At 48.1% G+C, this 24,078-nt stretch overlaps 1 protein-coding gene across 1 annotated transcript in view; it reads right to left on the bottom strand.

The window, feature by feature from the left end:
* The window catches only part of IGF2R (insulin like growth factor 2 receptor), a 104,274-nt gene that overhangs the window by 76,374 nt on the left and 3,822 nt on the right, over window positions 1-24,078 (bottom strand). The window contains exon 2 of the mRNA XM_081530205.1: window positions 8,873-9,012. Coding sequence (XP_081386331.1) covers window positions 8,873-9,012 — 140 coding nt within the window. The remainder of the gene's footprint in view (window positions 1-8,872; window positions 9,013-24,078) is intronic.

The raw sequence follows: 24,078 nt of genomic DNA, 5'->3' as shown, positions 1-24,078 counted from the left end.
AGAATAGACAGACTGGAACAGAGATCAAGATACCAGAACAGAGAGCACAGACACCAGGATTCTTGAGTCAAACTTTGATGTACAATGTATCAAGTCAGTGAGCAAAGAGACTGTTCAGTAGATAAAACTGGAAACAAAACAGCAGTCTGTACAGGCAAAAAGATAAAAACTGAATCCCCACTTACCACTGTATAAAAAAATCAACTCTAAATGGATGAAAAGATGTAAACATGAGAAACCAAATTCTCTTAATAAAAAATATATATAGTTATCTTTTAAATCCTAATGCAGGAAAATATTGAAGACTCAAAAACATTAACTACCAAAAAATTTAAAAACTTGACTTTTTATTAAGTTTAAAAGTTTACATTCATCAAAAAATACCTTAGGGAAAAAAAAAAAAAATACCTTAGGGAAAACAGAAACAAATTATAAACTAGGCGATACATTGAGCTGGCAAAGAACTAGCATCAAGAATATATATACTCATACACAAAAACAAAATCATTATTTATAATTTTAGGAAAGAAAAGGAAACGAATGACCTCTGAGAGAAAACGCTGAGAGGAAAAAGGGAAAAACCCACACCAAGTCATAGTATGGCAATTTTAATATCAAAGGCAAAGAGAAAATTCTAAAGCTTATAGAAGGAAAGAACTGATCACATGCAATAGATAACTTAATATAAAATGGACAAGACATGATCAGACAGAAGAAAAACATCTTCATAATATAAAGAGATACTCAACATCACTAGTGATCAAGACCACGTGGCATACCAACCCCAGCCATTATACCGACAAAAATTAAACACCAAATGTTGGAGGAAAGACAGTCCAGAGCTCTCCTGTGTTGCTAGCGGAAGTATGAACTGGTTTAACCGGTACATAAGTTGGCGTGGCACTGAGTCCCACCACTGAACATTCACATACTCTATGCCTTAGCTATTCAACTCTTAGATAAATACATAAACGAAAGCCACAACTATATATATATATATATATATATATATATATATATAAAACAAGAAACATGTGAAAGAATATCTCATGTTCTTCACACTAGTGAAAATCTGGAAACAACTCAAATGCCCATCAAAAGAAGAGTGGATAAATTAACCCTGCTAGATCTACACAATACTACAACATAGGAGTCAGGGGAATAAATCAGAGAAAGACAAAAATACAGTTGTTTTTTAGCAATATGCTGTTACCACGTATGCTCCCCCAAAACTACACACTGCATGATGTATACTTTTTATTAAGTTAAAAACACCACATACAGCCAGACAGACTCTGACTAGAGTGAGAGAGGAAAGAAAGGAAATATTGGTGTACAGGATGTGGGCGAATGATTACCTCCAGCGAAGAGAGACAGGAGCGTGGAGAGAGAGCGGTTATTGTCAAGGCCCTAGATTTTGTGAGAGAAGGCTTTCACTGCATTATCCAAAGCAACTAATTTAAAAGCAAAACAAAACAAAACAAAAAAAGGTTTAGTTCACAGACTAATGATGAGTGAGTGTCATGACCTCAGGATTACAACGGGTCTAATTCGATACATACATCAGAGATCTTTAAGCAGGAAGAGAAGGAGGGGGAAAAAAAAACGGGGGAAAAAAGAGGGAAAGGGGTAAAAATTTTAAGACGCCAATGGAGAGGAGATAATAATGGCTTTCAGGTCCTATAGCACCAAACTTAACAGTACAGTGGTTCTCTGCCTTGCCTGTCTTAAACGCGGCAAAGGTTTGCCAGAATCGCCCTTCCGCGTCTAAAACTCCAGGTCTCTCTGAAAAATCTTTTTTTTTCCGGGACCCAACAGCCACAGAGGCGTGCGGAGGCGGCTCCGGGACCGCGGACAGCACCCCGTGGCTCCGCCCACCGTGGGCGTGGCCGGGGACCGGGTGACGGGGCGGGGACTGGCGGCGGGGCAGGGCCTCCCGCGTCCCCGCAGCGCTGCGCTCCAGGATATTCGGGGCGCGGGGGGCGGGGGCCGGGCTCGGCCAGCAGGAGGCGGCGCGCGCAGCTGCCAGAAGGGGGCGCTTCCGGGCCACGGAGGGGGGCGGGGGGCGGGGGGCGGGGGGAGGCCCCCCACCTTAAAGACCCTCCCCCCGCGCCTCTGTTCCCCCCCCCCGACGCGGCGGCCCCATCCGGCCCCGTGCCCAGAGCTCCCGGGGGCCCCTCATAACTGCTGGGCTCGCCCTGCGCGCAGACCAGACGGGCCCTGGCCTCGAGCCGAGACGGACCGGCCGAGCTCCGCGGCCGCGGCGCTGGGGACAGCGGCGTCCCTCAGCGTTAGGCCCCGTCGGCACCGTGCCCGCTCGCCCATCCAGCCTGCCTGCCGCCCGCTCCTCCGCCTGCTGGCCAGGACCGACTGCCCACCCCGGCACTCGGCGAGAGGCCGCGGTGCACCGCGGCAGCGCCCCCGCGGCGGACCCCCGCGGCACCCCGGCCAGCCTGGCCATCCTCCCCGGACGAGGGCCGGGCGAGGACTGCGGGGCGGCGGCCAGCACGCCAGGCTCACGGCCAGCTCCCGAGGACGGCGCCAAATGGGCTGGGCCGCGCTCGCCGGGCCCGCCAGATCGCGCCGGGTCCTCCAGACCGCGCGCCGGGCCCGCCAGACCACGCTCTCCAGGCCGGGCGCGCCAGACCAGACCGCACTGGCGGGGCCCCAGCAGACCAGACCGCGCCGGGTCCTCCAGGCCGCGCTCTCCAGGCCGGGTCCTCCAGACCGGGCTGCGCGCGCCGGGCCCATCAGACCGCGGTCTCCCGGCCGGGCCCGCCAGACCAGGCCGCGTCCGCCCAGGCCCGCCAGGCCGCGCCGGGTCCTCCAGACCGCGCTCTCCAGGCCGGGGCCGCCAGACCGCGCTGGGTCCTCCAGACCGCGCGCTCGGCCCGCCGGACCGCGCCAGGCCCGCCAGACCGCGCGCGCCAGGTCCTCCAGACCACGCTCTCCAGGCCGGGTCCACCAGACCAGGCCGCGCGCGCTGGGCCCGCCAGACCAGCTCGCGCTCGCCGGGCCCGCCAGATCGCGCCGGGTCCTCCGGACCGCGCCAGGCCGTGCGCGCCAGGTCCTCCAGACCACGGTCTCCAGGCCGGGTCCTCCAAACCAGGCCACGCGCGCCAGGCCCACCAGACGGCGCTCTCCAGGCAGGGTCCGCCAGACCAGGCCGAGCTCTCCAGGCCAGGCCGCGCCGGGTCCTTCAGACCCTGCGCCCCGGGCCCGCCAGGCCGCGCTCGCCAGGGCCCGCCAGGCCGCGCCGGGTCCTCCAGACCGCGCTCTCCAGGCCGGCTCCGCCACACCAGGCCGAGCTCGCCCGGGCCCACCAGACCAGACCGCACTGGCGAGACCCTACCAGACTAGACCGCGCCGGGTCCTCCAGGCCGCGCTCTCCAGGCCGGGTCCTCCAGACCAGGCCGCGCGTCCCCGGCCTGCCAGACCTGTCCGACCGCAGCCTCCAGGCCGAGCCCCCCAGACCGAGCCGCGCTCGCCTGGGCCCGCCAGACCAAACCGCACTTGCCGAGCCCGCCAGGCAGTGGCGGGTCCACCCGACCGCGGTCTCCAGGCCCAGGCCACCAGACCGCGCCGGGTCCGCCAGACCACGCGCTGGGCCCTCCAGACAGCGCTCTCCAGGCCGGGCCCTCCAGGCCGCGCTCGCCCGGGCCCGCCAGACCAGGCCGCGCTCACCCGGACCCGCCAGACCCGGCCACGCGCTACCGGCCAGGCCCCGCGAGGTCCTGCCGACCCTGCGCGCCAGGGAGCCCACCAGGCCACGCTCGCCCGAGCCCGTCAGACCCAGCCACGCTCTGCAGCCCGGGCCGCGCCGGGTCCTCCCGACCCTGCGCGCCAGGGCGCCCATCCGGCCGCGCTCGCCCGCGCCCGCCAGCCCCGGCCACGCGCCTCCGGCCAGGCCGCGCCGGGTCCTACAGACCCTGCGCGCCCGGCCGCGCTCACCAGAGTCCGCCCGACCAGGCCGCGCACCGGGCCTGCCGGGCCTCGCCTGCCACCCTCGGCGCCTGCGGCCGAGCCCGGCCGAGCTCGCAACCCGACCTCGCTGAGGCTGCCCAGCCTGGCGACCGCGCCTCCGCCGGCGGCCGCAGGGCCCAGCACGCGGCCGCCGGGCCTCCTCAGCACCTCGCTCAGGGCCTGCCAGCCAGGCCGCTAGCCCTCTCCAACGTGCTCCGGCGCTCCCCTCTGTTGTATCTTGTCTTTCGACGTGTACTGTTCACGTGTTACTTCACCAAAAAGAGAACCCCCTGCCCAACTCTCGCCTCCGCCTCCTGCCTAACCTTTCCGCTCCTCTTTCTATGAACACTCCAAAAGAGATTTCTACTCTGGCTCCCGCCCCCTCAGACACTCCCTCCCTCTCGCCTTGACCCCCGCACTGGCCGCCCTCACCCCCTACCCCGGAGCCACGTGATTCGCTGCTTTCAGCTTTCAGTCTTTGCTCAAATGTCACTTTCTCAGCGACACCCACCCCACTGAATATTCCTGAACACACACTCCCGAGACCCCCTACAGCGTCCATCAGTCTTACTATCCCACTTAGCCGCTGTCTGTCTTTCTTGTGTGCCTCCTACTCCACTAGAATGTAAGCTCCGTGAGAAAAGGGGTTTTTGTCTGTTTTGGTGACTGATTCACTCAAATATTTGTTACAAATCAATAAATGAGTATTAAGTGTTAGCTGTTTTTAAAAAAATTAATATATATATGTTATGATTTAACCAAGTAAATCAGAATATACTACCAATGTACTAAAATATCCCATGGTTAGGCTGTTTCGGCATATTTGCCACAATTTTCAATGCTATGAGGAATTTTTTTTTGTACAAAAGTCTATGTACAAAATACGTTACAGGAATCTAAGTTTTTAAATGTAACAGATAATTGTAGACTATCAGGAGAGACTCTAAATGAGATAAAAATATGAGTTATACCTAGAAGGCAACCAGGTATCACCAGGGATCATCTTATATATCTAACAGAATTATATCATTTTTGAAAATGAAAGATACAAGGCACAAGAATAAACGGTATTTTCACATGTTAATAAGACATGAAAGTCAACCTAGTGATCAACCTGGATTGCTATTGTAGATTTCTGTGAATGCACAAAAGGAATCATTAAGTATAACCTTAAGTCAGGGGTCAGTCTGCTTAGAGCAAATGAAGTCACATGACCAGCAACTGCAACTGAATTTCACACTCTGTCCTAGCCCCAGGTCACCTATAAGAAGCCAGTCAGAATCTCAGGCTTTGGTGGTGAGTAACCTCACTTAACAGTGGGTCTGTTACCTTGTTGAAAGGGGCTGGTAATAGTCTTCATGAAGTGGATACATAATGTTCAACCCCCAGAAAGATTAATTAAATGAAAATCATGGTATTAATGCTAAGGATGTTAGGAGGAATGTGAACATATTCAGTACTTTTATATACTTGTGATGTTTAATGTTACAACTAATTCAGAGGTTATAACTAAGCAACTGATTCAGAACTGTGACAATGTTAGAACAGCAAAGAGAATTTCAGGTTTATCATATTTCTACATTTCAACTATTAAATTTATAAGAATTATTGTTAATCCTTAAATTTTATCGTCAGATCAGATTATCTGATGTACTTTAAACAGAAATCAAATGTATAAAACGCATAAATCATTGTAAAATGTGATGAAGATGATTCAACTAGGTTGTAAATGGAACCAAATGGTTGTTCACCGACCCCATAAAAATGATTGCTAAACTCTGCTAGATTTATATATGTAACAGTATCACTGGCCTAAGGAAGAACTAATACAGGATTTTTTTAATCAAAAATAATGTAATATTATTTAGACCAAAGTTGAGGTTTTAATATTTGTTTGTAAGTACAAAAACTGCCCTATGGGCACTATAAAACTCACATCAACAATTATCTTCCCACAAGGGTTACAGACAATCATCTTCCTATAGTAATACGTGAATGTGCCCGTTTCTAGGCTCCCTGCCAGCATTCCATGATTCAACCATTTAAACTTCTGCCAATGTAACTGAAGGAAAACTAGATTTCATTATTGCTTTGATTTGCATTTATGCCTGGCTTACTAATGAAGCTGAATTGACCGTCTGGATTTCTTCTTCTGTGAATTGCCTGTTCTTAGAGACTTTGCCATTTTGCTCCTGCGTTGTTTTTCTTATCATTTATTAAGAGAAATTCCTACCTCCGTTAAGATTATATTTCTATTTTACTAGGTTTTTACCCCCAATGTTCTATTGCCTTTTTACTTTTAATTTTAATTAATCCATAATCTCTGTAACACAATACAAAGGAGATGTCTAACATTGTTTTCTAGGAGATAAAGAGCTTAATTACACCCAAACTTCAGGTTATACATTAAGTTTTCATATGTGTTTGGATCTGTTGCTAAACTAGCTCTTCTTTTCTCTGATCTATTGGGAGCTCCAGTTTTTGCGGTTATTTTCCAAAATTCAAGTTTGTCTTCCTTCCCTTTCTAGCAAATTGATGTCAGTTTCCAGCTGTCCTCTAAGAGCCAGGAGTTCAGGTTACCCACCCTAGTTCCCGTATTAGCGCTACAACTGTCTGATGGGACGCTGTGATCGCACAACAAGAAGCCAAGTAAGTCCCCAGGCTCCGCAGCTGGCCTGTCAGCATTCAAATCCTCAACCACACAACCTCTGGGGAGCTGCTGATCCATGCAGTGCTCTAGCTTCCTCCCTTATAAAATAAGGGAAATGAGATCATCTACTTCAGAATGCTGAATGAATTAAATGAGATACTTTTTACTTAGAACACCTGGCATGTAAGTGCACACCAAGTTTAGTGATTAGCTATAAAACTAAATTTACAAGAACAAATTTAGTTATTTCGACTGTATAACACAAATGAGCAAAATGAGATCTGATTCAAGTCGACCTGTGCTAATGTTAATGTTGCTCTCACGCGCTCACACACGTGCACTTTCCTGAGTTGAAGGACAGGGCAATAACCGCTAGTGTTGAAAGCACACTTCATCTAGCATACCATTCTCTCCCCCAGGGGGTCTGAGGCCCCAGGAAAAGTATGTCATGTGTGTCTGGGAGTAAAATGAGATTAGAAACAGCTGTTGTATATCATTGTCAACTGGTAACAACTCATCTTTTTTAACTCTCCCTTTCAACCAACCTCTCCTAGTCCACCAGGCCCAGCTTTCTAACAACACATTTTATCAGATCACCTCCCCCCCAATACCGTCACAAAGAATCTATAACAGATCCACTATCTACCCCAGAAAATACCAACTCTCCTGCCTGGGCTTTCAAAGCCTATCTAACTTGGTCATTCTCAAATTTTGTGCCAACTTCACAAATCCTCCTCCTAGAGACTTGTGTGCATCTGGTACCCATCTATGTTACACTGGACTGCACTGCACTGCCACAGACTAGAAGCACAGTTTCACTAGCCAAAAATACTATTGCCCATATTACAATAAAATCAAGAGGAAAACTACTTTTCCTCTTCCTGAAAACCTAAGTAACACCAGCCAACAAGCCCACTTGGGGCCTCTTTCCCTGAACTGCCCAAACTAGGAAACTGATGGTCTCATTTGCACTTTTTTTTTTAATTTGGCTGCACTGGGTCTTAACTGTAGCACGCAAACTTGCTTTTCTGCTGAGGCATGCAGGCTCTAGTTCCCTGGCCAGGGATCGAACCCAGGACCCCTGCATTGGGAGTGAGGACTCTTAACCACTGGACCACCAGGGAAGTCCCACAATTTTTTTAAGTATATCACAAAATAGCAAAATTTGGCCCAGGAGTTCAGAACAAGCTGGTGCTTTCTCAGATCTCTATCCTGGGCCCCAAATCCCTCTGACCACCATTCTCGGTCTAGACTGTCTCCATGTCGGGGGAGAGGGAAGCCAAGCAGACGCTGGAGCTCGACCAGCAGACCTCCCAGACCTTGCTCTTCTTTTTCTAAACATTACTTTCTAAAAAGCCCTTTCAAGTGTGCTTAGGAATTTGCGTTCAAGATGACAGATGGAGCTACCAAAGGAACCCGCCCCTCCCAACTCCAAAACCGAGTCCCCTCTTCCTTGGTGCCACGCCGTCACGTCACACGCCGTGTCCACTTCACCCCGACCCGCACTGTCAGACCTCACCCCTGAAAACGCCCGGGTCGCAGGTCACCACAGACACCCACGCCACCACCCCGGAGGATGACACCTCCTGCTTTCACATCCGCCCCATGTCTCTTTACACATCTGCCCCTTTCACGCTCCATGTAACGTGGCAGGGCCATCAACCATTATCCTCCCAAAGGAAAGGGATCACGACCAAAAAAAAAAAAAAACAACAACCAGGGCCGCTGGGCAAATGAAATGAGCCCTAGGAAAGAGGTCTGTGCTTTTTCCTCTGGGAGGATGCCCTTAGGACCATTTAATTTTTAGGGTGAGCCCAAAGCCAGGGACCACCTACAACCCCACATGAATACAGACTGCCTGAGACCAAACCACTACAGAAGAAAGCAGAAAGATACAAAGGGGAAGGGAGTTGGGCGCCAGAGGAAATGGGGGTGAAAGAGGGAGAAAAGGAAAGACAGGGTTTAAGAAAAAACAGGAGAAGGCAAAGCCATATAGGAAACATCCTTCTGTAGCAATAAACACAAAGGCGCATCAATCTCCGTAACGACTGACTGCACAGCATCCGCTGGACGGGAGGAAACGAACCCCGTCTCAGATCGGACATTTACATTGCTACCACTTTGAACTCCTATAAAACATAAAATATATATTATGGATCATAAGCTTATATAATTAAAGAGACAGCTTACATACATAAGAGTCATTTTTGCAAAATCTGGATCCCGCACGTGTACTAAGCTAAAGGCAGTTTTACTTACCCACAGAATGAAAGCTGTTTGTCTTCAAGTCATGCATACAAACAGCACTTGATGGTCCACACTGGGCAATACCCACATTTCCACAGATGTTGATTTTATAAAGCATGTTAGTTTTGGTATCCACCGCTTCCCATGTATAACTAAAAAGGAAGAAAAGCAATTTGTCACTGTCACTGATCTGCCAATAATTAAACTTCTCTCTAGTTTCATATTCAAGCCACATTTGCTTAAGACTACCATAACCTAGAAGATACACTTTCATTAGCCAAAAATACTAAAGTCAAACTATGTTAAGTTGAATAGAAGCCAGGGCAGAAACCACTAAATACCACCTCGTTCTGGTTCAATCCGCCCTGAAGCAGCCTCAAGACTCCATAAGCATTAAAATACTTAAAATTCTACCATTAATTTAAGAATACCAACTCAGATATTTAAGTAATTGCTCAAGAATTATGTTGAGTTTTAAGGCAGTGACCTTTCCAATCACCATGGAATGCTGCAAAGCCAAATGTTTGTTTTTAATTTTATCTTATTTAAACACTCGTCATGGCATGTGAGATAGTTCTGGTTCTGGTTTTACCTTTAACAGTTCAGATCCGAAGTGACAAGATGAAGCTGTGCCATCAGGTGACTGATCCAAAATCAGACAAAATTAACTTTTGGTTGATCCACTACATGAAGTATTTTATATGCATTGAAACTCGCTGTCTGTTCAAACCTCTGGCAAAGTAGATACTGAGTAACTGTCCATGAACCAATTTGCATACTTGGGACAAAATACAGCTGACCCTTGAACAACATGGATTTGAACTGCACGAGTACACTTATACATGAATTTTTTTCATTAAGTACTGTACTGCCATATTCCAAACGACATGAGCCATGGTTGGCTGAACACACAGATGCAAACTGTGGATGCAGAGAGTCAACTGTAAAGATGGATGTGAATTTTCAACAGGGGTGGGGAGGGCGGGGTGGAGTGTCGCACTCCTAATGCCCGCACTGTTCAAGGGTCAACTATAATGCTTTGTCAGTTCTCTCGTAACAAAGATTCTCAATTCTCCACTCTTCCCAGGGAGAATGCTGTGTCAATTTTGTAAAAATTTCCTCAACAAGGGTAGATAGGAAACTAGAGTAAACTAAAAGTTCCTCACAAAATGCAAAAGGTACATTAACGCAACAGAATTGTCGAAAGGACAGAAGATAAATCAGAATTCCTATCCTGGAATTGTGGAGGGACCAGGTGTGAGACCTTGAGGTTGCTAAGCCTGGAAACCACAAGTATGTGTCAGGAGCTTACCGTGGGCAGCACCAGCTTGATGGGAAAATACAGCCCCCAGAGGACTAGTCCACTTGCGGGGCTCCCCTTCCACTGGGTGTCAGAGCACTGACTCGGCACAAACCCCAGGCAACACATTCTTCCTTGCCCAGAGGCAATCTCCCCAAGAGCCCCATCCAGCAATGAGGAACCCCAATAGGAAGGTGACTGGCAGACAAGGAGCCAGGTGTGCTCCTAAACCCAGATCTGGGGACGGATCAACTCCACCTGCCAGGAAACCAAGGACCTGGGCACATGTCAGCACTCAGGCAGGGCTGTGAATGCTCCCCTGGGAGTTCTGACAGCCACTGAACTTCAAGAAACCTGAAAAACAGGCTGGAGTGCTTTGCCAAGTGCCAGCCTTGGGATGACGCTGGACTCAGATGCAGTTACCACTAAACTCAGCCTTCCTACCAGTAACACTTTGCAGTTACCTCCCCAAGTCCAGAGTTCCATGGCCCGAGAAAATGACCCAAGTAATACCAGGCGCCAGCAAGTCATCTATCCATGCCTGTTTCTTTTGACCTTCATAACCTTTCTTCATTTGCTTCACAAATAAGTCTTTAGTGAGGAGTACAGAAATGGTCAAGCAGTGATCAACCCAAAAACGCCCTGCCCTCTTGGAGTGTATATTCCAGGGGAGGACAGAAAATAAACAGGTAAGAAAATACATAGGAGAATTCCACCTTCTAACACAAAACAGTTAACAAAGTAGCAGAAATGTGACAGGAACCAACAAGAGTAGCCGAGATCAAACTCACGCTAAGACTTGAATGACAAAATGAGCAACCCAGGGGAAGATGTGGTGGGAAGGATATTCCAGCAGACTGACGAGTCATCCCGAGGTCCTGAGGCAGGAATAGACTCAGCACATGCATGGAAGGGAAGGAAGGGCCCTGTGGCTGGAGCAAGGTGGACAGAGAGACCAGCAGATGAGATCCAGGAGGTGGGAACACCTGGTCACACAGGTTAAGGGAAGCAGTTTGGGTTCTGAACTTGAAGCAAAGAAAGGCTGCTCAAAGATCCACACTGTGGATCTTTCCTTAAAATTTTAAGCTAGTGTTTTTATGTGCAGAGTATTAGTAGACTTTCTATTAAATACGATTAATTAAGGCAAATTGTGAATCTCTTACTCAAGGCCCTTAAGTTTTTCCAGGCAAGCAGGCACCAAATTTAAAGCACTGGCATCGTTAAAGTGTTCCACAACAGAAGAGGTGTGTGAAGGTATTTTAGAACGAGTAAACTGGTAGGAATCGACTCTAAGGAAATGCACGTGGTGACCAAAAATACTACACTTTTCTTAAAACAGAAAGCCACTGTCATTTCTGCAGAGGTGACAGTTAAATAAGGCAGATGTAAACAGCATGTGTGAGTGGAGCAGAAAAGAGAAAAGAATGAAATGGGGGATGCTGTCCTGACAATCGGGCAATCAGAGTTCCTAGAAAGACACTGCCCGAGTCAATCGTATTTCTTTTCTCTATTTGTATTTCATATTAGCTTTCTGTCAAGATTAATCAAAGTGATAAGTGGTTACGAGAGTAAGGGGGGAGGGTGCTGTGAAAGTACTCAACTGCTGGGTGTCTTCAAGGGTTTGATTTAACCATCAACACAAGGCAGCAACTCACAAACCTAAACTGTAGCTCTTGGGTGAAGAGTCCTTAGTCAGTGCTTGAAAGGGTCCGATTCCGACAGACATGTGTCTGCTTTAAAACAGACACACACGCTCAACGCCTTGTATCGTTAGGAGCTCAGGAATGACTGTTCAGTTGAAATCATCAATCTGAAAACTCACAAGGCGTATTCCAAAACCTATAGTGTCAACTGCCGTGCCCCTTAGTTAGATTAAATTATCATCCTTAATAAACACGTTTTAAAGATGATTTCACTAAATTTGAAAGTCAAATAAATATGCGATAGCACTTAAGAGAACTACGCATTTGGCACTAGATAATTCTAGCCTCCTTGCCAAGACTGAAAGGCAAACTACCAGAATGGCCGAGGCCGAAATCATTCTTTAAATTTATGCTGAAGTTTTAAAGCACTATGATCGTATTTGAGAATGAGAGAGTGGCTTCAGAAACAATAAAAGCACATAGACTAAATAAAATTTAATGATATGTTAGAGGAATAATAATATTTCATCCAAAAGTTTTCCACTAGAAAACTCTCTACATGAGGTGAACACGTACAGCCAAAATGAGGAAACACAACAGTAAGATTTATTTAAGAGCCAAGCAACTGAGACCATTCAGCTGAGATTCCCAGAAAAGTCTATATTCTACACTAAGCTTTTTGGGCTTACATAAATAAAGAGGGAGGAAAAAAAAAAACTAACAGGAAAAAATGAGACTGTGTCAGACCAAAGAGAAAAATGAGCTGTAATATTAAAATTTTAAACTTTTAGCAGGGAACAAACCATGGAAGAAAATATCTCCAAGCTGGGTGGAAATGTAGTCTTTATTCAGACACACACACACACAAATGTTTGAAATATATTTGCTTTACAAGCATCGACCAGCATGCAGATAGTATAAAAGCCCAGTGGGCATCTTCACGAAACTCTTGACTCTCCTATCAGGCCAAGACTTCTATGAGACACCGTGGTTCTAAGCTGTCCCCCCTCTCATCTGTGAGGAACAGGATGGGAGGAGATGGAGCAGAAGAACCCCAGGAAGCGCGTGGTCTTCGGGAACCAGCATCCAGAGGCCCCGCCCAGCACCCAGAGGCCCCGACCACTTTGGGGTCTTTTTTTTTTTTCCTTTGTGAAAACTTAACATGTTTTTTTTTTTAAATAAATTTATTTATTTTAGTTGGGGGCTAATTACTTTACAATATTGTAGTGGTTTTTGCCATACATTGATATGAATCAGCCATCACTTTGGGGTCTTAACAATCAGTTCCAATCCTGCGAGGAGACAGCCCAACCTCAGTTAGCTCTTCTGGACACAAAACCACCTGGACAAGAACCCTGGCTTCGAAAAGTAGCACACGCAAGCAAAATCCTTGCCATGCTACCTCTCTCTCTAGAGTATGAAACATCATTAGCCAATGTCCCCCTCCCACTCTTGAAAACTCCCAAGTTCACTTCAAAGCAAACCTGGCAATTAGACACACAGGTCTGCATGCAATGCCCCCTGGACCGCATGGGCCGGCCCCTGCTGTTATCCTCAGCCCTGACACCAACCCCCCTGGCATTTCCCACCACCCACCACTAGATATTACGTGCTTGGTATCCCCCACTGCCCCGTGACTTGGGACACGAGTGTCCTCCGTTCCAGAATGACACAGTGACATATTCACGGACAGAATCAACATATGCTAGCAGGCTGGGAAGGAAATTAGCCAGTGGACTATGTGTATCACAGCATACTCTCACCCCAGGTCCTGACGTCTATACAGCAGGCTGCCCAAGCACTGTACACAGTTACTCAACTCTCTCAAATTCCTCCTCTTTAGAGTCCGACTCCATGGCTCAGAGACATGAAGCCTCCTGCCCAACGTCACACAGCTATGAAATGATAACGCCAGGCACAAGCCCGGGTCCATCTCAGCCCCAAGGGCAAATGCTCACACTAAGATCAACTGCCTCATTTATTTGCAATTTTTTTAAAGTTTTTTTAACTTTTCAGAAGATATTTAAGTACAACACTGAAGCTAGCAAAGCATTCCGGGAGACTTGAGGAGCTTCAGTCTTGTCACAATAGATGCCCCTGAAATGGCAGACCCCGAGTGTCGATTTCCAGAGTGAGTAAATGTGCCTGAGCGTGGCCCCTGGGGTGGACAATTCATCTCATCAGATAAACTGAGGACAGAGGCCGTGGTCCCTCGGTTCAAGGAAGCTTGAGACCATCTGCCCTTGACTGTGATCCCACGGCCTCTGCCGAAACCACCTAGGAGGACAGCAGTCAGTCTGCGTCTGTTCCGTGGCCCAGAGGTTCCATTTTAGTCTCATTTGATTTACATTTCATAATATCCTGAAAAGTGCTGGCACACAACCAATTAGAAGATCACCAATTAGAAGGAAGCACACAACCAGCAGACCGTCAACCAACCCGGAGATGGGAAGGCGTTCCTACCTTCCCAACACTGTCTCTGGCAAATGCCACTCTGAGAGCCCAACCTGGTCAAAACGGGACCAAATCGGGGGCAGCAAGGAAGAAGCCGATCTAACCGGCCATCACAACTGTGTGGGGATCAGAAAGGTTCACAAAGAGAGACAAAGCCATCTCTACCGAACGTGGTGCCAACGTCCGTCCAAAAGAGAGAAAGCAAAAGAAAAAGCCAGACAGCTACAACTAGACAACTCTTCTCAGCTATCTGACAGTTAACAGGACACCTCTCAAGCTTTTGTACACACCATCACTGAATACCTGCAAAACTGCAACACTCTGCAAAATATAATTTGGGGTTCCTTCTAATTTTTAAAACAGCTAACATCTAAAATGAAGTCTAGGACTTCCCTGATAATGCTGTGGATAAGAATTCGCCTGCCAAGGCAGGGGACATGTGTTCGATCCTAGTCTGGGAAGATTCCGCGTGCTGAGGAGCAGCAACTAAGCCCATGAGCTGCAACTACTGAAGCCCCTGCCTCTACAGCCCGTGCTCCGCCACAAGAGAAACCACCGCAATGAGAAGCCTGCACACAGCAAGGAAGAGCAGCCCCAGCTCACTGCAGCTGGAGAAAACCCGGGCAAAGCAACCAAGACCCAGCAGAGCAGAAAATAGGTTAAAAAATTTTTTAAATAGATAAAACGAGCCACATAAAGTTTAATTATAAAATGTACGGAATGCCCAACACCTTAAAGAAAAAAAAATCTCAGAAAACTGAGTCCCTTCCCCTCCAACACAAAGCAGCTCCACGAACCTTCATTCTGTCCATATTCTTTAGAAATCTTAGTTTCCTCCCTCCCATGAGTCCCGGGGTTATGGTAACAGTGGTCATGTGGCCATGAAACATTTGATGACTGGCCTACAATCATCAGTATATAAAGCAGATTATAGAGGTACAATGGAACCAGCAGTAAAATTAACAAGCATGTGTGAATCTATAATTTGGTTTCCTTAAAAAAAAAAAAAAAGGTGGTATACAAGTAAATTCACATAACATGGTCACTGGCTAGAGGAATGTTTTTCCGAATCTAGAGTGAGCAGCCAATACCAAATCTGGGGGATGAGGGGAATGCAAAGTCTTTCCAACCTGAACAGCAAAAAAAGATTTCTCTGCTTCTGGCCTACATCCAAGGGCTCTAACGAAACACTCAGGAAACATTTGGCTCACCACTGCCTCTTATCATTATCAGAGAGTTTCTCAGCTCATCCCTCCAGACCACCGACCCTCAAAAATCTGGAACGGTCTCCTAAAATAGCAAAGGGGGAGGATTGCAGGGAGAGGGGAGGGGTGGCAGGGGGAAAGGAAGGCAGAATTTCCAAAACGCACATTTGCAGCAGAAATGTCAAGAGCATAATGTAACCCCTGTTGTCAATAACTCTCTGCTTCTGACACGATGAGAGAAGAATCTGATTTGGCAGGAGGAATATGCACCCTGATCTGCAGGCGCAGGGGGGACACATGAGTTTGAAAGCGGATCATGGCCAAAGCTTATATAGGAAGTACTTCACTTCCTATTCTAACAAACCCACAAAGCTGTGGATAAAGATACGAGGCCAGCAAAAAAAGAAAAAAAAAAAAGGCAAGGAAATGCCAGACATTAATCTCTGGTTTTCCCTGTAGTGACACAGGGTGGGAGCAGGAAGCCAGTGGTCTGGAGAGGGATCATGCTGGAGGAGAGACTCCGGTCGGCATGAGCAGTGAAGGTGCCAGGGGGTCGGCAGGCATGGCTCCAACGCCAGCACCATGAGTGTCCAGGAGATGTCCCGAGAAACCAAGGCAAACTGCAAGGTGCCAGGGGGATGGGGAAGGAGCCCACGCCCTTGGGCCTGAATCTCAACCCCCCCAACCAGCCTTGGGGGACACACTTAAGCGCTCAGAGCCTCACCTTCCAGTCACCAAGAGTCATCCACCCCACAGCCACCACCAGGAAAAAGAGACCGGGAAGGTGGAGCTGTTGAGGGACTGTCACCTAAGCTCCCATCTGGATCAGCAGCAGGACTCAAAGACAGGTTAAAAACTGAGTTTGCGGAAAGGGAGAGCTGGCCTGGTTAAGTCCTTTCGAAAGGACTGTCACCTAACGACACTGCCAGGACGGGGGTGGGAGGGAGGCAGCCCTGGTTTGGGGGCCAGCTCTGCAGAGCTGATGAAGCTCAAGACAGAGAGTGGGGGGCTTCAGGACACACACCCAGACACACGCATGCCAGCTGCCTCCTGGGATCTCTCAGAACAGGACAGGCACTTGGGCCCACACAAGCCCGCACCACACAGCCACACCAGCTGCCACCAGAACAAAGGCCTGATGAATCGGAAACTTGTGGAAAAGGACAGACACGCTCTTCCTCAAGGGGTTCGCGGCCCTGCAACGCGGGGCTTCCAGGAACCCAGCAGCCAGGGCCCTCCACACCCGAGATCTGCCTCCAAGGGCCAGCCGGTCCGCCTGCTGCTGCACTGGCTGCGTTTTTGCTCCCAGCAGCTCTACGGCCCCAGGACACAGGCCAGGGTTTCAACCCGAAACCCTGCTCCGTAAGGCCCCTTTTACAATCTGGGTGCTTTCTTACTTTGTTCCTCAAGTGCAGAATGAAGGCTTGAATTACAGGCTGAACCTCCTCCTTAATCATCACATGGATGTCGGAATTCAACTGCCTTTAACGTCAACTCGGCCCATGGCTCAAACCTTAAGGCTCAGTCCCCTCAGAGGCCATCACTAACGTCCCCCAAACCCTCACAGACCCAGCACCTTGCTTCAACACCCCTACGACAAGAGAAGTCTGCTTTCCTTTTTTTTTGGCTGTGTCGGGCTCATTGCTGTGCAGACTTTTCTCTAGTTGCGGCCAGCTGGGGTTCCTCTTCACTGCCCTGCAAAAGCCTCTCCTTGTGGTGGGTTCTCTGCTTGCAGAGCACAGGTTTTAGGGCACTCAGGCTTCAGGAGTTGCAGCTCCCGGGCTCCAGAGAACAGACTCAGTAGTGGTGGGCGCACAGGCTTAGCTCCTCCTCAGCACATAGGATCAGCCTGGATCGGGGCTCGAACCCGTGTCTCCTGCCTTGGCAGGCATATTCTTTACCACGGAGCCACCAGGGACACCCCCAACCTTCCTACTTTCCGGCAGTCAGCTCAGCTGGTTAGTTCGGATGGTGATGGGGCCACTACCAGGGGCGAGTTCTTCACAAAGGCCAGCGAGGCTGCCACAGGAGAACAGTCTCTGCTTTGAAGATGCTGGGGTCACACGACTCAGAAACCCTACCACCCACTGGCAACAGGAAGCACAGGGCCACGTCAGTGTCACCTTCACGTCACCTGAAAGAACTGCGGCTCCATCGGCTCCCCACCCTCACCGCGCACATCCACGGAATGACCTGCCAACACTGTCACAACCTCCACCCAGTCTCTGCAGCTGGCCCCTACTTCCCCACCCCCGCCCCCTCTGAGAACAGCAGCTCCATCCTTTCAGCTCAGTCCCTCCCTCCCCATCACCCACCCCACCCCATCCCACCCCAAATCCAGTTCTAGGCAGAGTCCATCAGCTCCACCTTCAAAGTCCCCAGGATCGGACCACTCTGCACCACGACCCCGGTCCAATCTGTTACAACCTCTTACCTGGTCTGGCAAAAATCTCAGGTTCCCACTCGGGCCATCCCCACTCGAGGTCACTCCTGTGCTCAAAATCCTCCCTGGATCCCGCCTCCCTCAGAATAAAATCCAGAGTCATTCTTTTTTTTTTTTAATATTTTTTATTGAAATGGAGTTGATTTACAACATTGTGCTCATCTCTGCTGCAAGGCAAAGGGAATCAGTTAAACACACCTATTCACCCTCTTCCAGACTCACTCTTGATGGCCTATGGGACGTGGCCCCAACCAATCCTCCCCGGAAATTCCCGTCTCCCACCCTCTCTCTTGCCACTCCACCCACGACGGCCCTGCTGCCACTTCCCAGCCGTGTCAGCCAGCATCCCGGCTGCAACACCTGATAACGTGGTTCCTCTGCCTAGCACACCCTTTCCCCGGGTCAGACGGGCAGGTGGCCCCCTCACTTCCTGAAAAAAGCAAAAGGCCCCCCGCCTACACACCGGCCTGGGGACCGAGCACCCTCCATACAACAGCCCCGCCCCATACCCCTCTCCCCAGGCCCACTCACTCACCCAAGCAGCTAACTCAGCCGGCCTCTGCCAAAGGATGGATGCTCAAAAGGGGGGAGAGCAAGCCACACGGGTTTCTCACTTTGTTTGTGGTGAGTGACACTCCTCCGGCAGGCGGAGGGGCCTCGGAGGACATGGAGGGGTGACTCAGCGGGGACGCATCCTTGTCACTTCTAAGAAGCCACCCTTCAGCACTTCCATGCTCGTGGTTTGGGGTTTCTATTTTCAGGCTGGGGTGCTGGGGAGCGGCTTTCAGTACAAAACAAGTGTTTTGAAGATGTCTAACTGGTTTCTGACTAGAGAGTGTCACCCAGATGGCGACAAATTAATGTTACACACAGTCAACACCCGGTGGTCAGTCGGCTACTGGACAAGCTCTCCGCCTGCGCGCCGTGTGTTTATTCCCGCACACACATACGTGAGAAGAATTGCACACGACCCGACGGACTGTAGCCCACCAGGCTCCTCTGTCCATGGGATTCTGCAGGCAGGAACGCTGGCGTGGGCTGCCATTTCCTTAAAGCACACAGAGGCTCTGATTTAAAAGACCTCCCCAGCCGCCCACCAGCTAAGGCCAGGCTTCACTGTTTCCACATTCCTTCATCTTTCCCTGGTCCCTCCATACCCCAAAACAAAACTCGAATTGATAACTTTCACCACCTCGGATTTCTTACATCTCTGAGCCCCAAAATGAAGGGTGACAAGTGCAAAATTCTACCCACCCCCTCGCCCTGGGGGGAAGCCACCCTCCAGAGATTCACGGAAGGATCTAAAAGCAACAACATAAAAATCCCATCCAAGGCCTCTGGCCCATCTGAAGGGCAAGCTTCGCGCTCACAGAACCCAGAGGGGCTGGGATCTCCCCCCGCAACCCCACCCTAGCCGTGGAAGATACACACAGGCTGGCCCCCCGCACTGGTTACCACGAGGACAGAAATAGGCGTGACGCACCACTTCGGGCACCTCAAAACCCCGGCTGTGGCAGCTGGTTCTTAAGTCGTGCGGCACCGTGAAGCTGGCGAAGGGCTCTCACAACGCTTCCCACTGGCCTGCATTCTTGCGCCCAGTCCCCACCTACAGCAGACGCCCTGGAATACAAGACCCACCCCGCCTCCAGGGAGACCAGGACTGAGCCCCTCCAGAGCATGGACACCCGTGCAGAAGTCCTCAGGGGCTTCAGGACCTTCTACCAAAAAATGAAATCAGGAGGGTCTCTCTTCTCCCCCAGGGTAGTGGACTAATGCGGCCACCACAGGAAGGAGGGCGATGCCAAGAAAAAGGCAGGAGAGGGCCCAGGGCCACCCAACATATAGCACCTGGCACCCGCCCCAACCCCACACCTCCTATCAGCAAGCTCCTCCTTGTGTAAGCAAACTCGAGCTGGGCTTTCTGCTACTCGGGAGCTGGAGGAATCTTGAAGGATGGAGCCTCAGAACCGCAGAAATCTGGATGCAAACTAGACCCTGAGAATCACACAGCCCCGTGGTTTTAAAACTTTAAATAATGGAAACACTTCTTTCTCAAAAGAACTCTCCCATAGAGTGCCAATGGATATAGCATGGATGAGGAAGAAATGCCCTCGTGTTGAGGCAAAAAGCCCCTGGATACTAACGGAGAACCCGGGGGGTGCAGAGAAACAGGCTAAAAATATCACTGACCTGAGGCACAGAGCCCTAACTTGCAGAAAGAAAGCAATCACCACCACCACCACTGTTTATGACCGCTAAGGATGGCCAGGCACTTAGACACATTCTGGTTCTCACACCACCCTAAAAACGTGATTAGCACCCTGATTTGACACGGAAGAAAGTCAAAACCTCAGCAGGTCAGTTAACTGGCCCGTGAGGCTTTACAACTAGTAAAGGGAAAAAGAGTCCACATTCAAAAGCAGGACAGTGACTTCCAAAACTCCACTCCCAGCCCTCCTGAGGAGGAAACCAAGATGCAGAGGAAAGAGGTGATTGGCCACCATCAACTCAGAAATCCAGCTCTGCGGACTCCAGCTGCAGGCAGAACACACTGTTCTCTGCCAGTGGCCGTCAACGAGGGTCCAGCAGCTGTCTCTGAGCAGGAACAGGGCTGGGAGTGATATTTAAGAGGACGGAAAAGCACCTAAGACCAGCCATGGGGACACACCAGCCAGAGGAACGCCCTGCCCAGCCCCCTGCCTCCCCCCAGCAGTTTGCAGCCAAGCTTCAACAACTGCTCCCAGCTCCATCCTGCACAGCTGCATGAAAAGAGGCCACAGGCGTCCCAGTGGAGGCTCAACGCAAAGAGCACAATCAAGAGGCACCAGCCGTCACAAGGGCACCCACACCATGAAAATGAGATGACAGATGCCAACAAAGAAACTGGGCCCAGGGAAAGAGCAATTCACAGAGCAATCCGAGGAGAGCTTTACGTCTTCCAAGGGATGAGGGAAGCCGTGGCAACCATGAACAGGCAGCTGTGAGTATACATCAACTCTAGACCCTGCTGGAATGTCTCTAAGAAACAGAAAAAGTTGAAGAGCTTACACACAACAGGAGAACTGCTAGGCTGGGAAACAGGACAGAAGACATTCTTCTGGAGCCCTGCCCAAAGTGGTAGTCAGATACAAAGTATAAACAACAAACCTAGCTGGACAAAGTATATGTTACCATAAAGAAAGGCTGAACAGCACAATAAGGAAACTTTGACCCAAAGAGAGAACCTTTTTTTTTCCAAACACACAGAACACACAACTCAATGGGGTTCTAGGCCACAATTTCACACTTTTACTGCCCACAATGAGGGGAAAATTCCTTTAACATAGAGAATAAAAGATTTTTAAAAACTGGTGGATCCAAGAAGTTCAAATAGTTAGCATTTTTGGGTACAAGAAGAAAATATTTAGAACTGAAGGGATGAAAAATCTATGTATCAAAACGCATAAGTAGTATAGGACTCAGGACAAAGAAACAGACAGCTTTAAATTCGTAGTTCAGTCACGCAAGCTGGTTTTAAAAATCTAAGCTTTCAATTTAAATTAGAAAAAAAAGAGGATAAACAACAAAATCCTAGTGTACAGCACAGAAAACTATAGTCAATATCCTGTGATAAACCAAATGGAAAAGATGAAAGAGAATATGTATGTATAACTGAATCACTTTGTTGTACAGCAGAAATTAAAACAATATTGTAAATCAACTCTACTTCACTAAATTTTTTTAAGAAAATTTTTAAATTTTTTAAAGAAAAAAAATTTTTTAAGAAAAATTAGAAAAAATTTTTAAAGAAAAATTTTAAAGTTAACAACAGAGAGCATAAATTAATAAAATAAAAAATCACTGGTGACAAAGATGGTAAAATAAATACTAGTTCTTTTGAAAAGACTAAAAAATCTTTAGTAAACATAAATTAAGGGAAAAATACGTAAATAAACATCAGGAAGTTTTAAAATTTACTTACAGATTCAAAAGTTATTTCCAAAAGCATAAGAGTAGATGCTACATTATTTATATGTGAATACATAATTAAAATGGCAATTTCCTAGGAAAATAGAGTTTATCAAAACTTGCTCAAGAAAAAGTTTAGAATCTGAGTAAACAGACAAAACTGAAACAGTAATCAAAACTTCTCTTCCACTACATTCAATCTCCACAAAGGCACGAGGCCCAGACAGTTGTACTGCTCAGTTCTACCAAGTTTTAAGGAACAGAAAATGTCCATCCTACACAAAAACTATTCCATATCATACAATATACTAAAAACTAACTGGCTCTTCCCACAAAGCAAAACATTCTTGCTGCTATCCTCATCCAAGAATAATACAGCAAAGAAAGTTGCAGCCTGAACTCACTTAAAAACTCAGTTGCAAGCTTCCTATATAAAACATCAGGAAATGTGTGTGTGGGTGCTCAGTCATGTCGGACTCCTTGTCGCCCCACAGACTGTAGCCCCCCAGGTTCCACTGTCCGTGGAATTTTCCAGGCAAGAATACCAAAGTGGGTTGCCATTTCCTTCTCCAGGGGATCTTCCCAACCCAGGGATTGAACCCACATCTCCTGCATTGGCAGACAGATTTTCTACCACTGAGCCACCTAGGAAGACAGGGTGTTCTTAACATCCCACAATGCAAAGGACAGACCCCACAACAAATATTTATCCAGGCCAAATGTCAAATGTGCTAAGGCTGAGAAACCTTGGTACAAAGATTTCCTAGGCTACAAAAAGCCCAATTTAAAAAGAAAAAAAAAAAGGTAAGTTGAAGTTCATCAAAATTAAGAAATACATTTTTCAAAGGACATATTAAGGGGAAAAAAAAAGTAATCCAAAGATTGGGGAGAAAACACACACTATACATATCTGAGGAAGGACCTGACTCATAAAACATAAAGAACTCTTAAAACACAAAAAGATGACCCCCAAAAAGTGTGTTCAGGGATGAAGGGCAAGAGATTTTTTTGAGAATCACAACAAAAGATACTCAAATGGTCAACAAGCACATGAAAGACGTTCAACATCATGAGGCATCTGAATAAATACAAGAAAATATGTTCAACGTCATGAGTCAGCAGGGATATGAAAATTAAAACCATACTGAGATACCACTACAAACCCTCTAGGATGGCTAAAATTAAAAAGACTGATAAGACCAAGTGCTAACAAGGATGTAGAAACACCAGAACTCTCACACTGATGATGGAGATGCAACATGGACAACCACTTCAGAAGTCAGTTTGCAGCTCCCATAAAATCAACCCTCACTCCCGGGCCACTGAACAATCTCACTCCTATCCAAAAATAGAGCATACATCCACACAAAATCTTGTACATGAATTATTTACAACAGCTTTGTTCTAACAGCCCAAAAAACTAATAACATCTAGATTAGTCTTGGGTCAAAAAAAAAAATCAAAACTTAGATTACACATTGCTTAAAATTAACAAAAGAAATTCAAAAGTTTAATAAAATAAAATGAGCAAAAGGGGAGCCATGGTGGCCACCAGCTCTCTGGGTCCAGTGCTGTCCAGCTGGTGGTGTCTCCAGCTCTAACCCCTCCCAGCTTTCCCCTCTACTTAAGAAATGTCGATGGATCACTTGGAGAATAAATGAATCCTTTGTCACCTTGCCAGGATTAAAGGTGAGGAGACGCCATTAACAAGAATTCAGGCCTCTGTCCCTCACTGGTCATGAGGCAGCTATGAGGAAAATACAAAGGACCCACAGGTATATCCGATCTCAGCTACCCCTACCTCCATGACTTGGCACTGCCAGGAGGGCTCCTGGCTAGGACAATAAAAAGGGGGGAGAAAAGGAGAAAAAGAACAGTATCTGCAAAGTAATGAGCTACTTTCTACCATCAGTCCCAGTTCTGCGACCGTCGTGAATTCTCTCTTCCCAGCACAGCAGTTATACATGCCAAGATCAAAATAAAGATGAGACATCTAAATGATTTCACTCAACGCCGTCTTTTAAAACTCCCTCTGTGAAACACTGATAAAAGATATGAAGCCCAATCAGGAGTTCATTCCCTGGGACTCTTGTCAGGATGATGCTCTAAGAATTAAAACGTGTGTCTACCCACAGTTAATAATCTTGGGCTACACACACACTTATTGTTGCAAGAAACATATACACACAAGTGGATGTGATCCAGGTTCAACATGTGGCCCAAAT

Source organism: Giraffa tippelskirchi, chromosome 9 (assembly GCF_054371585.1).
Source record: "Giraffa tippelskirchi isolate mGirTip1 chromosome 9, T2T-mGirTip1v1.2.pri, whole genome shotgun sequence".
Lineage (NCBI taxonomy): Eukaryota > Metazoa > Chordata > Mammalia > Artiodactyla > Giraffidae > Giraffa > Giraffa tippelskirchi.
The sequence above is the reverse complement of the archived record's forward strand: the minus strand, read 5'-3'. Positions and strand labels throughout refer to the sequence as shown.